The sequence below is a fragment of the Helicoverpa zea genome, chromosome 16, assembly GCF_022581195.2.
Source record: "Helicoverpa zea isolate HzStark_Cry1AcR chromosome 16, ilHelZeax1.1, whole genome shotgun sequence".
In the NCBI taxonomy this organism is placed as follows: domain Eukaryota; kingdom Metazoa; phylum Arthropoda; class Insecta; order Lepidoptera; family Noctuidae; genus Helicoverpa; species Helicoverpa zea.
The window spans coordinates 598,192-613,027 of record NC_061467.1 but is presented as its reverse complement, the minus strand read 5'-3'; the positions used below and the strand labels follow the sequence as shown (position 1 = coordinate 613,027).

At 37.2% G+C, this 14,836-nt stretch overlaps 1 protein-coding gene across 1 annotated transcript; it reads left to right on the top strand.

Moving 5' to 3' along the window:
• Positions 1-1,008: 1,008 nt before the first annotated feature.
• Positions 1,009-14,612, top strand: LOC124637474 (atrial natriuretic peptide receptor 2-like). The gene is made up of 9 exons (XM_047173984.1): positions 1,009-1,016; positions 1,241-1,370; positions 3,387-3,509; positions 9,967-10,056; positions 10,767-10,890; positions 11,737-11,825; positions 12,483-12,612; positions 13,142-13,233; positions 14,354-14,612. Exons 1-9 carry the CDS (start codon positions 1,009-1,011, stop codon positions 14,510-14,512), a joined length of 945 nt encoding a protein of 314 aa, XP_047029940.1. The 3' UTR covers positions 14,513-14,612.
• Positions 14,613-14,836: the final 224 nt, after the last annotated feature.

Below are 14,836 nucleotides of genomic sequence, written 5' to 3'. Positions count from 1 at the left end.
CACACTCTGTACCTAAATGCATAAATGCATACCTATTGTATTTGCCAAGAGAGATGGACAAGTTATAATAATGAAAAAATATCAAACATAAATCTTATAAAAGTAATTCTATTGTATTGCCTTTACAGCCGATTAGATAGGTATAATATTTAAAGGAAGTGGACGTGGCAAAGCCCCGACACTATGACTAAAAATGAGATTGACTTCATCATGACGAACAAGAAGCACATATTCAGAGACGTCTCCGTGATCAATAGGTTTAATACCGGTAGCGATCACCGACTTGTCCGAGGCTCTCTGAATATCAACTTCAAGGCCGAACGTTTCCGTCTGATGAAGGCCAGGCTCCGACCAACACTGCTCCAAACCATGACAGGATCCGAAACGTTCCAGTCAAATCTGGAGAACCGATTTGCCGCCGTGGAGGTATAATAAGAGAAAATATCTAAATTGTGTTATATAGTAGATACTATTATTACATGTAATAGATTTTTTAGAAACAGGAATGAATTAAATATGTATTCAGGGAAATGGCTAGCAGATGACTTGATAGTAGGCTGATCTGCAGTTGCTAAGTCTACATACTAGGTAGTAACTAGGGTTTGTGATGTCACTTGACCACGAAACAGATGACGCAAATGACAATACTTTGAATGTGCTGAAGTGACCGCAAAACTGTGACAATTTATAATAACTAGGTACGTAATTATTAAACAATATAATTATTTTGTTGCAATATAAGTTATGCAATTCTACCTAAGACTAAAATGTGTATTGGTTAGTAACATTAATGTTTAAACTAGCCGTTTTCCTGAGGTTTCACCCGCATACAACGAGAACTGCCCGTGTATTATGTAGCCTTTGTTACTCAAGAAGAGTGTAGCTTTCCAACAGCTAAAGCATTTTACAAATTGGTTTAGTAGTTTTGGAGCCTTAAGGGTCCAAACAAACAAATATTTTTTTCCTCCTTTATTATGTTAAGTATAGACTGTTACGTAGGTGGAAAGTATGCAACGGTATTTTATTGCAGAAAATTACACCATGTTTTGTAATACGCTCTACTCTCACTGTTTAGGTTTTTTGCATATTGTGAAATGAATAATTAAAAGGCTACTTGTACTGGCTTCACATGGCTGTTACTGTTACAGCCTTTTTATCGTCCCACTGCTGGGCACAGGCCTCCTCTCACACGGAGAAGGATTATTATTTTTGGTTACTAAACTCTAATGTTTTGTTACAGAGATGGAGTGACAGTCAGTTTGACAGAAGCACGGAGGTCGGAGGTCGTATGCGCAGGAATTTTGATACTCGTCTGCGTTGTGTCACCCATCATCATAGCTTTAGTCCGAAATGCTGTCAATACGATACAGGTAATAGAATAATGTTTTTCAAAATGTTTTGTTCATTTCAGCCGAATGTTTTTGTCTGCAGCTTGACTTCGTTTTGGCAGAGATACGAGCTTACACACGCGATATATTTAAAGCACATTGTAAACTTTTAGTCAGTCGATAGTTTGTTTGGGCTCATAAATCAGTATGAAGATGAATGGTAGTACGCATTTTCAAAGATCAGGTCTTTAGCCGTTATCTGATCTACTGAAAACTTTGATTGGAATTGAGATGAAATTTTGTTTAAAACGATCTTTTGTCAACTGGCTGACTGTTTAGTCTGCAGTGTACTCCAAAGTCTTGAATCTTGGAATATCTTGATGCGGCACTCAATACGGTTAAAGCTATAGGAGCTGTTAAAACCAAAAGCTCATATGTAACCCCAGATACTACAGATAGATTAAATAATAACAATTCAACAGATGCACTCATTACAAGTTTACCAACAACAATTAAAGATCACCAATTTATTTCTGGATCGGGAAACTCCGGAAATATTCGCGTCCCGACAGACACTAAAGCAAACAAATTCTCGAGCCAAGAATACCCACTCAATGAACATGTGGTAAATATACGATCGTAGGCGTATATTTTGCAACAGTAATATTATTATTATGTCGGCCAAAATCAATGTCTCGCGTTTGCGGCCAATGTACGGGCGCGAATTAAATTAATGATAGCTATATAACAGCTCAATCGGTGTTTTTTTTATTATGATTATGCATGAAGGGGACTTTTATTTACATAGATATTTACAATACATTTAAAATTCATCCCCATCGCTGTCAACTGGGAGCGTACCCAAGAGGCAGGCAGCATTACCTCGTTGGATGACCATCCACAATCAGCATACAGCACACAGCTCAATCTATACAATTTGCAATTTGTAGGCAATATTTGTTATTAAGGTCAGGGTCAGGGTCTCGGGGCCGAAAAACCGCTTCATATGACCGGATGGAGATAAAGTATAATGGTGGATCCTGACGATAAATAGTTTGTACAAATATCTGCACGAACTTAAAGTCTGAGTAAAAATCTAAAGTCTGAGTGGAAACATGGTGACAAGATATTTGTGCAGACTTATCATTGGCTCAGACTTTTGTATGCATGGTTTATTGCTCAGATACAATTCTATGAAAGTCTGTGTGAAGTTGGTATCGTGTGGACCCACTATTAGTCTCCTGCTTTTGAGATGATACCTCAACCAATTTTCAGCCAAAGCGGTTCATTGAGTCATCGGTTCTTAAATTTTAATAAATAGTGCATCTAACACGACTTCATTTTATAAATGTTTCAGCTACAGCCCGAAGTGCTTTAAAAAGGGGTTTAACCGGTGAACCATTTATATGCTAAACTTGGTTGTATCCTCGTATCTTCGGTTTGAGCTCAAAAACCCAACAATGTACTCCCTTTTTTTTTGTTTTAATGTAAAATATAAATAAAATAGAATAAAAGTCCGAAGAGCCCAGTATATAACAAATCTTTAAACTAAATCGTTCTTTCATAATAAACATGAACTGTAAATTATTTAAATTGTTATGTTCGCTATTTTGAACTTTAGCGTGCAATTTCGTTTGCTATTAACTTAAAGCGGTATTAAGGCGAATTTCTCGTAATTAAACAGTAATTAAGGATGATTATTAGTTAAACGTTTTCATGACAGCTTAAGTATTTTATGGCCATTCCTTACAGAGGTATTTCTGCTACTTATGTTTACAGGAATAGACAGAATTTAAGACTGGATTGAGTTCCTTTTTTGTTGAAAAATCATCAGATGACAGTTTGCCGGGTAGTAAGAAGCCAGAAAGTCTGACATCCAGCCTTACCAAGGGGTATTGGGTTGCCCGGGTAACTGGGTTGAGGAGGTTAGATAGGCTGTTGCTCCTCCGATTAGACTGGAAGCCAACCCCTACATAGTTGGGAAAAGGCTAGACAGATGATGAGTTTTAGACATATTTTTGCTTTATTTAGTGATGTAGTATCTATGTGTATTTTCAGGTATACGCCAGTAACTTAGCAGAGAAGGCTCGTGAACTGGAGTATGAAAAAGAACTGAGTGATTCTTTGCTCTACCAGATGCTGCCTCCTAGTATTGCCAAACAACTTAAACAGACTCAACAGGTAAGAACACAACGTAACTCTTTTTGGGCAGTCAGGTAAAAATAAAGCTTCGAAAATCTCGTTAGTTCAACGGGACTTTTATATATTGAGAGTAGGTACCTACAAAAGTGGGATTATAAACTGGGATCAAAGAAAATGATTAACTTTTTAATTCCCGATGCAAAGCGACGTGGTGCAACCATGTGTGTGCATGTCCATGTGTGGGTATGTGTGTGTTTGTGTGAGTTTCTATCTGTGGTAGCTACAATAGTTGCCGAGTCATCCACTCCGATATACTTTTATTTTTGGTTTGAAAATGTTTATAGCCGTGTCACTCTCAGTAATGTTCACGACATTAATTCTTGGATAAATAACGATAACTTGGATTTAACCTGAAAACAAGTAACTTAAACGTCAGATTTATAAAATTGAATAGTATTTTTTTTATTGCCTACTCAATTAACCTCTCAATATTCACGTGTAAGGACTTGGGAACTACATGTAACCTATTTGTCAGGTCGCGTGCCATGCTTTGGCACAATGCACATTATTATGTTGAATAATACGTCTTAATTGGACTCTTCCAATTAAAGAACACAGGAACAAAATGAGTCTGTTTTCAATTGTAAAAGGTGCTACTACATATTTAGACTAAAGATGAATGAATCAGTTGTACTACTCGTAATTCAAAAGGCACATGCTTGACATTGATAAAACACAAACGGAACAATTTAACATTGATACAATGAATCAGCTACAGCGCTTTTGGTATTCAAAGCAGGATTTTATGCAGCGTAAAACAGATTGTCGAAACCACAGTGGCGCCTCAAGTGGAGCGCGCCTCATTGGAGGAGACTCTTAACAATCACGGAATAAGGAAAGGTCAGCGGAGATGCCAGGTCAGGCAGGCGTCTTCTTCTAGGTCAAATTCGTACGGTGACCACGATCAGTTACAAGGGAAATAACGAGGCGTTCTGGTTCTTTGAGACATCGAATCTTTCAACGATTTTCGGTATTATGAAAACTTATCGAATCCAAAGAAGACCTAAGGGCCTAAGGACCTAAGGGCGGGAAGAGAGATCTAAGGGCAAAAACGTACGTACCGTTCCTTGTTCCTTGTCCCCCCTTTTTCCGATGGGAAATCATCAAATGACCCCTCCCGCTGTGGGTTAGCAGCGGTGAGGGAGTGTTAGACGTACTGACTAAAACCCATCATGTTCCTTCGTAGGCCTTTTATGTACCAGGGTCGCGGTAACTCTATCGAATAATCCCGCGTTTTAGGCGATTTTCCGTTATGGCACCTCCGCTTGTTATTTTATCTCCATGGTAACAACGCAGTTTAGAACGAAACAGGTTGGCCGAATAAGGTCATGCGCCGTCACCATATAGAGTCTTGGACGCTCGTTCATTCAATATGTGAGTCATAGTTGTCAGGATATTCTGAGATCGTTGGCCGGACATTTAACTTTCGATTTTAGAGTATTTTAAGATACCTATATAGGTATCTTAAGAAAAAATCTTGTAGCTTGACTATTGCATCAATATTAATTCTTACTCTGATTACAATTAGTCTTATTATTAATGACCATAAGGATCCATAAATATTGTGAAGTTTCAAATCGATTCAAAATATGAAACACTTAAATATTCTTAAAGTATCTTGCTAATATACTATATGTTATGTATATCTATACGATTTGAATTGAACGACATTGATTTATATGTGACCTCGCATTCCGCAGGTACAAATCCTTTTAGCCAAGTGATTTTTTAATCTCTTCAGTTTTTTTAGAGTTGTAGTGCATTATGTTTAATTTATAATGATACTAGCTATTCACCGTGATTACCGGATACTGAAAATAAACAACTTCCCGCATCTGGAGAAAAAGCAGCCCATATTGTTTTCCCAGGCTCTAGAACATCTGTGTATCTTTGTATACCAAAGACAATCAGATTTTATTTAACCGAATGAATGATTGTATCTCGTCACTTTTTACTTCATTTAAAGTAGCCTGAATAAATTGAAAAAAAAAAACTCGTGATAAAGTTAATTGCGACACGCGGAAGAACAGTAAAACTAATTACTTAAGTACCTCAAAAGAGAAACCTTACAAACTCATCAAAACTTTGAAGATTGATGAAGGAAAAAGTTTAGAAAATATTTTTTTTTTCACTCTAAATCAAAATTGATGTACCTCCTTAAATATTTATGTACTGTAAGTATAATTTCGGCCTTACAGCCTTCCTCTAAATATTGGACTTTCTAACACTTAAAGAATTTTCAAATCGTAGTAGTAGTTCCAGAGATAACCGCGATCAAACAAGCAAACAGACAAATTATTCAGATTTGGTACATGTGTTTCTGGGGAGTTTGTTGCGCCACTTCTTCTTTTCAGCAAAACACATAGGAAGTGGTGAAGGGTGGGCAGTTTGGGGGCTGTCTTTCGTAAATTGACATTCAAAAAGTGCCGTTTTGCAGCCATGTTTCAATAAATGATTAGTAAAGATAAAGTCAAAAATACAATACACTTAGAAATATAAATAGTAGGATAATGAATTAGTACTCAAACAATGATATCATTGTCGATCTGCAATTGTTTTCTATTTATAGAGTGGCGTCTATGACATTTGAATAATTCGTTTCTGATAATATATTTATGACACATGATTTAATTTCAATATTTATTATTGGGAATACCCACTGATGGTCTCAGAAGTCGGATGGCTCGTGCCGTGTAATATTTAGCTAGAAGTCTAATTATAAATTACGAATCAGCCTTTATAAGTTAGCGCATTACTGCTTAGAACAAACACCATTAACATCTAATACTATAAAGCTAAGCGTCCACTTGTCGGTATCGTACGCAACGGACGTATCGCACGCAACGGATTGTAGTATTATTTATATAGAAACTCAAACAAGTGCGTCCACCTGTCCGCATCGTACGCATCGCACATCTTGTTTGAGTTTCTATATAAATAATACTACGATCCGTTGCGTGCGTTGCGTCCGTTGCGTACGATACCGACAAGTGGACGCTTAGCTTTATATAATATACTACACAGAGGAAAGATTTGTTTGTTTGTACTCTAAACGATCCGAAAATACTGAACCGATATGAAATATTCTTTTACTGTTGGGAAGCTTCATTATTCCGCTACATTTTATCCAGGTGCGGGCAGTAGAAACGGGTCTATGGGTCAATATAGCCTGCAAATAATAGTTATTTGTTATACAAGAGTGCAAAGTTGCTTTTTAACCGCGGGCTCAATTTTGATGACCGAGCAAGCGAAGGATTCTAAAATTGAAACACGAGCGCAGCGAGTGTTTCAATAATTAGAATCTTGAGCGATAGCGAGGGAATCAAAAGAGCACAAGGTGAAAAATCTTTGCACTCGAGTGCGACACGTAACTTTTCATCCCACCTCATCGAGGAAATAACTAAATGCAAAAAAACAAAATGGCGCGCACATATGAGTATCAAATTAAAAAGAAGTAGGTACCTATTAAAGTTCATTTATTTGAAAAAACAGTTTAAAAATGAAACGAGGTTAAAAATCGATGTAAAAACAATAATAAAAGTTACTTAATTCATTGAATAATTATTTTATTTGTTTAATATGTATTTGTTTGAAAAGTCTTATCAAGATTGTCACAAATGGAGTATTGCACACGATGTTCTAAATTCAAATCACTTTGCCGCTCTAGAGGATAAAAACGGCTTTTGCGCTCAGATATCAAAGCGTAAAACTACTCTTTCCGAGATGGTGGGATGAAAAATATATTTTGTTGATTTTTAGGTCTTTTGATCAAAATATAATATCACTTTATTTTTACTTATAGTTTATTTTATACATTATTCAGATGACTATAAACTTGAAAAGTTGTTTTACACGTGTGAATTTGCATATAAACAAATGTAAAACGTATGTTTAATTTATTGTCAGTAGGTAGTAACGCTATATGAATTTCAAAACAAAACTTGCCCGTACAATATTCATTCATTGTAGTGATAATATAGTCATGTTGTATAATGTTATCAATGAATGTCTGCCTCGCGTCTGCTTTTAAAGTACCGTCATAAATTGTATTCTGATACGATTACTAGCTTCCGCCAGCGGTTTCACCCACGTCATAAAAGTGGCGCTATATCACTATAGGTGACTATTAGGGCTATTACGCACTGTCGACTAGTCGGCGGCGACTCAGTCCCTCGGCGACCGAAACATAGGCAACAACGGGCGACCAAGTCAGTAACACCTTATTGAAACTAATGAAATTCACAGTCGCTGGCGACTCGGTCACCAGCGACTAGTCGACAGTGCGTACAAGCCCTAAGGCTCCGAAACTACTAAACTGATTTGTACAATGCTTTCACTGTTGGAAAGTTACACTCTTTCCGAGTAACATCCTACTAATATTATAAACGCGAAAGTTTGTATGTATGGATGTATGGATGTTTGTTACTCTTTCACGCAAAAACTACTGAATGGATTTTAATGAAACTTTACAATAATATAGCTTATACATCAGAATAACACATAGGCTACAATTTGTAAACATATTGTTCGAAATACTAAACCTGCGCAGACGAAGTCGCGGGCACCAGCTAGTAGGCTATATTTTGTCCTGATACAGGCAGTAGTTCCCACGGGACGCGGGTGAAACTGCAGGAAAACAGTTAGTCTGTTTATCGTCATCATTTGTACTGTTTTGTAAATGCTATTATAATACATATTTGCCTTATCTATCCAATACGTAATGCGTGACACTTTATCGTTTCATGCCATATTTATCGGGTCCACGCCCCAGTTGTACCTATTTATATACATTTGATTATTATTACGTTAAGTTTATAGGTCAAGTTCAGTACCAGTAAAACTTAGTTGTCATTTAAACTAGATAGGCATTAGAGCTATACCTATATGCAGTCATCATTTGCCTAGCCTTTACCCAACTATGTTGGGGTCGGCTACCAGTCTAACCGGATGCAGACACTGCTAAAGATGTTCAAACGACAGCCGGGATCTATAGTTTATCGTGCCCTCCGAAATACACTCATTGGTGTCCAAAAACTAATCAAAAATATATTAAATAAACCACCAATAAGGCTCAGAAATCAACCACAAAAAAATCTACAATCAATTGAACGATAAAACAATTTAAAACGCGATTAAATCATCACTCGGAGTATTCATAAGACACTTGAGGCGCCTTGTAAAGCACACACAATGATTAACGAGCTATTTATAAATCGCCAGCTGTATGCTTTATCGCAATGAACTCTACTGAGTTCAAACGAGTGGCTATCAAGGTCGTTTGTAGGTTGTATGTATTTATTAAACTTAAAAACTTCGATTTGGACTGATTTGGTGTATCTATAAGCGATATCTATAATATAAAAATGAATCGCAAAATGTGTTGGTAAGCGCATAACTCAACAACGCCTGGACCAATTTGGCTAATTCTTTTTTTGTTGTGTTTGTTATTGTCAGAAGGTTCAAAAAATAGGGTAAAGTAGAGAAGTCAGTTGACGGGAGCGAAGCCGCGGGCAAAAGCTAGTTTATTATGAAAATAGGTTGAAATTAACATATTTCGTCATCTACCTAGCCTTTTCCTATGTTGGGGTCGGCTTCTAGTATAACAAGATGCAGCTGAGTACCACTGTTTTATAACGAGAGACTGCCTATCTGACCTCCTCAACCCAGTTACCTTAGCAAATAGGTCGTTGCATGTAAAACACTGGTACTCAGTTACATCTTGGACTGGAAGCCGAAGAATACAGGAATAGTTTGGGAAAGATTACGCAGATGATGAGGGACGAAGGTTATGAATATTATTCATAGTACAAATGATTGGGTGGATAACAAATTCGGTAGCAATACATAGTTTGTGATTGAGTCATCTCGTCCGACACGTATGACGGCAACACTTTTATTTGTTACGTATGAGACGTCTAAAGTATTGACTTCCTCTTACGAGACCCTTTCATCGTGATCTAGTGTAATTTTCTAGCGTAGTGTGCAGTAAACTCTAGAGTAGGTACCTTTATTACCTAAGGTACCCATCTTATTCATGAATGATTTCATTACAATAGAATAAAGGAACGTTTTGAATGTCAAATGCCGACCGCACATGCCGCGACTGTATTAAATCGGTACCACTCCTAAACATTATCCTCCTGCCCTTACCTATCCCAATTTTATTCAGGGTCGGCGCAGCATGTTTTCTCCTTCCATACTCTTCTATCTACCGTCATCTCGCAAGTAACATTCTGTCGACTTTCACACAATCCATCCATCGTTTCTTTGGTCGTCCTCTTCCCCTATATCCGTCCACGTTCATGCTTAAGTAGCAGTATGTTAAGTTCCAGTACCTCTCCTAAACTGCACTACTAATTACCTAGGCTAAATATGATGAAGAGCCGATAGAAGATGATAGTTTGTTTGCTAATTTAGTTATGTTTGCCGTTTCCAGGTGCCAGCGGAATTCTTCGCAAGCGTAACCGTGTATTTCAGCGATATTGTTGGATTTACAGCTATAGCTGCTGTGTCTACGCCTTATCAGGTAAATCGATCTATAATCTAGACTAATATAATAAAGCCTGAAGTTTGTTTCTTTGTTTGCTTGAACGCTCTAAACTCAGCAACCAAAATTGTTTCACAATCAAAAAACTTCATTGTTTGCGAGTAATATAGGCATCCCCACGGGATGCGGGTGAAACCACGGGAAAACGGTTAGTGTTTAATAAATATCCTACCAGACAGATACATGAATGCAGTTTCTTGGAATAGTGTTCACAATAAAATTACTGACTAAGACCACATTGTTGTGCAATTTTAATAATTGCACCTAAATAAATAATACCTACATACGTCAAGTTCTTAAAAAAGAATTACGTCAAATGCGTAATAACTTATAAAATTCTACATTGACATAAATAACATCATTTTTTTCCCTGAACGACGCTTGGCCACACAATATTTAGTGAGTATGGTCATGCATCTATTTAATTCATCTTTAGACCAGCTTTTAACAGTGGTTTCACCCACCTATAACACCCCTCAGTAAATGTTCTATTTAATCTTTAGTTTTTTATTTACCAGAATAAAATATAGCCTATGTTACTCGGAAAGAGTGAAGCTTTCAGCTGTCCAACAGTGAAGGATTTTTTCAAATAGGTTCCCTGGTTTCAGAGCCTTTAAGGTATAAACAAACAAAAAATGTTACCTCCATATTATATATTATGATATAATACAGAATATTTTTTGTTCCAGGTGATAAGCTTTCTGAACTCAGTGTACAAGTTATTTGATGAGAAGATAGAATGTTATGACGTTTATAAAATTGAAACCATTGGAGATTCTTACATGGTTGCCTCAGGATTACCTGTTAGAAATGGTATATATTGATTATACTTACTAAATTTTTAGCAGAAAAAACCTTGCTTGTTTGTCAATATTTTTTGGATTAGGTCTTTATGACATACTTATTTTTCATGCATTATCAGAAATTTAATCCTTCATATTAACGCTTAATCCTTCTCCTTGTGAGAGAAGGCCTAGGCCCAGCAGTGGGATGATAAAATGGCTGTTACTATTACCAGAAACGGTTTTAAAAAATCCTAGTTCACTGAGAACTTTGCATCAGCCTAAGATCGTGCAAATCAATATTAATACTACGTAATTAATACTGCATTATACTTAATATTAATACTTAATGCATTATATTTAATACTTAATATCGACTGCCTCGTTGGTCTAGTGGTCGCAAGCGCGAGTGCTGTTCCCGAGGTCTCGGGTTCGATTCCCGAGCCGGGCCGAAATCGCTTTGTGGGTTTTCTTGAACTTTCACAAAGCAGCCCGTAGTCTGGAAGTTGGTGATTGATTCACCCGTGCATCGGAGAGCACGTAAATGTCGGTCCTGCGCCTGATCTCTTTCCGGTCGTGTCGGATTGCCGTCCCATCGGGGTATGAGAGTGAAGGAATAGGGAGTGCACTTGTGTCTGCGCAAATGCTCGTGCACTATAATATGTCCTGCGCAGCTGGCTGATCTCCTTAAATGAGAACAGCCGCCGTTGCCGAAATCGGCCGTGGACGCCATTATACTTAATACCCCATCTGTACAAATTATCTAACAAAAATCGTAAAGCTGAGTAAAGAAACATAATTTTAGTATTTTATTTTTCCATACAATAAAATCACCTTATTAATATAATTAAGGAAATAATTAAGGAAAAATTTTAAGGTAACAAACACGCAACAGAAATAGCAAGTATGGCTCTAGAATTACTGGAAGCGACTTCAATGTGCAGACTGCCACACCGACCAGATCAGGTACTTTCTAGGTAATATGTCTGTGTCTTTGCTTCAAAGCTTAACCTTAAGCCCGCTTCATTGGTATACAAAAACCCTTTGTGTATCAATGGCCCGCTTCTAACTTGCTTTAGCGCTTCTATTTTATTTGTATATCCATGTTTTCCTTATTCGTTGTTCTCTTTTTAAAACTTGAATGAGTTTAAAAGAATTCATATCCCTTGTAATCAGACATAAAGTATCATCATAATCTGGCTAGCCTTTTCTTATACTGAGGTCAGTTTCAATTCTTAGCGGATACTTAGTGACTTAGTACCTACATTGGGTGATTGCCTTTTTCATCATCAGTGTCATAATGTAATGCTGTTTTTTTTAGAATATGTTGTTATTATATCTTCTTCTTATAGTAAGTTGAAGGTTTAATCACCTGACAAGCCTTCACATTAACGAAAAGCAAAATGACTAGCGGAGTCTAAACTTTGACAGTTTTATATTCATCTGATAAGGAACCAGATTCTAACTAACTGATCGCGCCTACCATACGTTACATGACCTACAAGACGGCTCCTGACCTACCTGCCTTATTATCATCTCCTCTCATCTTTCATTTCTCTATGGTTCCATTATTGCCTGCCAGTTGTAGTCAAAAAAATTAACAACCTATTTTCTGTTTTCCAGACTCTTTGCATGAGAAGTGGTATACATACTGGGCCTTGCGTAGCAGGAATTGTGGGAAGCAAAATGCCTAGGTATTGCCTATTTGGGGATACTATCAACACAGCGAGTAGAATGGAGAGTACGGGAGAGCGTAAGTTAGCCATATCTTAATCATCAACTGCCTATAGCCTTTTCCCAATTTTGTTGGGATCGGCTTCCAGTCTAATCGGAGGTAGCTGAGTAACAGTGTTTTACAGGAGCGATTACTTATCTGAGCTCCTCAACCTAGTTACTCGGGCAACCTAATGTCCATAGGTAATACTGGTTATCAGTCTTGCTGGCTTCTGACTCTAAAAAGACATATCTAAAAAGGCTTTAAAAATAGTTATTTGTTCTAACTTTATAAAGATTATTTAAGTAATTTAGAACCTAAAGATGACACATTAGAGTAATCACTTGCTGCTCGGGGGAACTTCTTCCCGGATAAAACATAGAGCACACATAGCCTCACATTGAGCGCAGAGAGTACAGTTTCCTAAGAGTCAAGAAATGATGATCAATCCTGTAGAACCGTAGCTTATTCTATGCAAGCATACAAAGAAACAATTAAATCTTTCCTCTTAGATATTAGTATATAGGTACCTAGATAAATGTTATGTATAATGATAAAATTTTTACAGCGATGAAGATTCAAATATCTGATGATGTGAAGCGTGCTCTAGACAAGACAGGGCTCTTCCTGACAGCTCCTCGAGGAGTTGTTGACGTCAAGGTAAGCTTTCTTTTAAAAAACTACATCTTTTGGGTTTAGTAGTTAATTCGTCCGAATTTAAAGGCCTCGAAAGTGCCATTCGTGACTTAAAAAAATACTTTTTTGTGTATGCAACTTGTGCCATAAGAATTTTACTAATCTCGGCCTTATATCAACGCCTTATTTGGACCCGAACATTTTTTCTAATACCAAAAATCCAAAAATCGTCAAAAGATGCCTCAAAGAACCCGAATGCCTCGTTAGTTCAAACTTAAACTAATCGTTTCGGTCGAGCCCATCGTGCGAATTTGACCTACAAGAAGGCGCCTGACCACCTGCATTATCGGATCTCCGCTTATTCTTTTCTTACTTCGTGCACGAGTCAGAAACTGAGTCATACTTGTGACGTAGTTGCGCACACGCTTGGTTTGAATGAAATGCCGATCTCTCGGTCCGTCTCGCGCGACCGGCAATTAATTGTCTTCATTTAAGTCTTCAACACTCCTCAATTTAAATAATATAGGTATAATGACGCACCCGCAGCTTTGGCACTTTTTGGTACTTCATTAATTATGGGCCAATCAACCTATAAAAAAATGTGTATCTATCTTTATCATTCATTATTTTTAAAAAGGCAATCGGCACATTCGTGCCAGCTATATTCGGGCGAATTGACTACCATTTTGTTTATATAGAGAATACTAAACTAGAGAGTTGGATCATTTAACTACAACGATAAATAACCAGCAGTGAAATTGTCGCGTATTAATCAAATCAGCAATTTGAAAATTGAAAATGATTAGTTTAATGATGCAACTCTACGTCCTAAGTCATTATCTGTCTGGTTGAGCCAACTTAACTGGCTTTCAGTCTGACCACCAGACCAAATACCAGTAAATACCAGTGTTTTATGTATATATAGCGATAGCCTATCTGACCTTCTAAATACAGTTAATCGAGTAATCTAATACCCTTAGGTAACGCTGGGTGCCAGAATTTCTAGCAACTACAAGGAACAACTACCAAAACTGTTCAAATAACAAACACATTAGTTTAAAGTCGAAAAGTCCTATCTTAGCACGATGGGGTTTTCGTTTAGGTAGTACCTATCAATGTAATTATAAGACATTTATTATTACAGGGCAAAGGTGAGATGACGACTCACTGGTTAGAAGGCAGGATTGGGCCTTCCCCCGAAAGGCCTACTGTCTCATCTCTGGACTGTACTCCGAGTTTCCTAGCCAGGATCCACTCCCAAAGATCACCCAGATACCACACGGAAAAACCACGGAAACACTAATGTCATAGAAAAATCACTTTTGTTACCATACAAATAAGGTCTATGTTTAATTGTCTTAATGTGCACTTGTGACGTTTTAAATACAATGTATATCAATGGCTTTATTTTCTTTTACACAATTGAATCCTATTTACCTCAAATGAGTGCAAGCGGAACAACTTACCGGCCTATTATACAAGCTGTTGATTTGCATCCGTGCCATATTCACGGACGTAATTATGCTAATGATTGTCGACCCAAATCAACAAAAACATTGGTACGTAATTTTTTTTCGGATTTCCGTCAATGTCATCTAGGCGTATTTAAACTTGGCGCGTGTGTTAT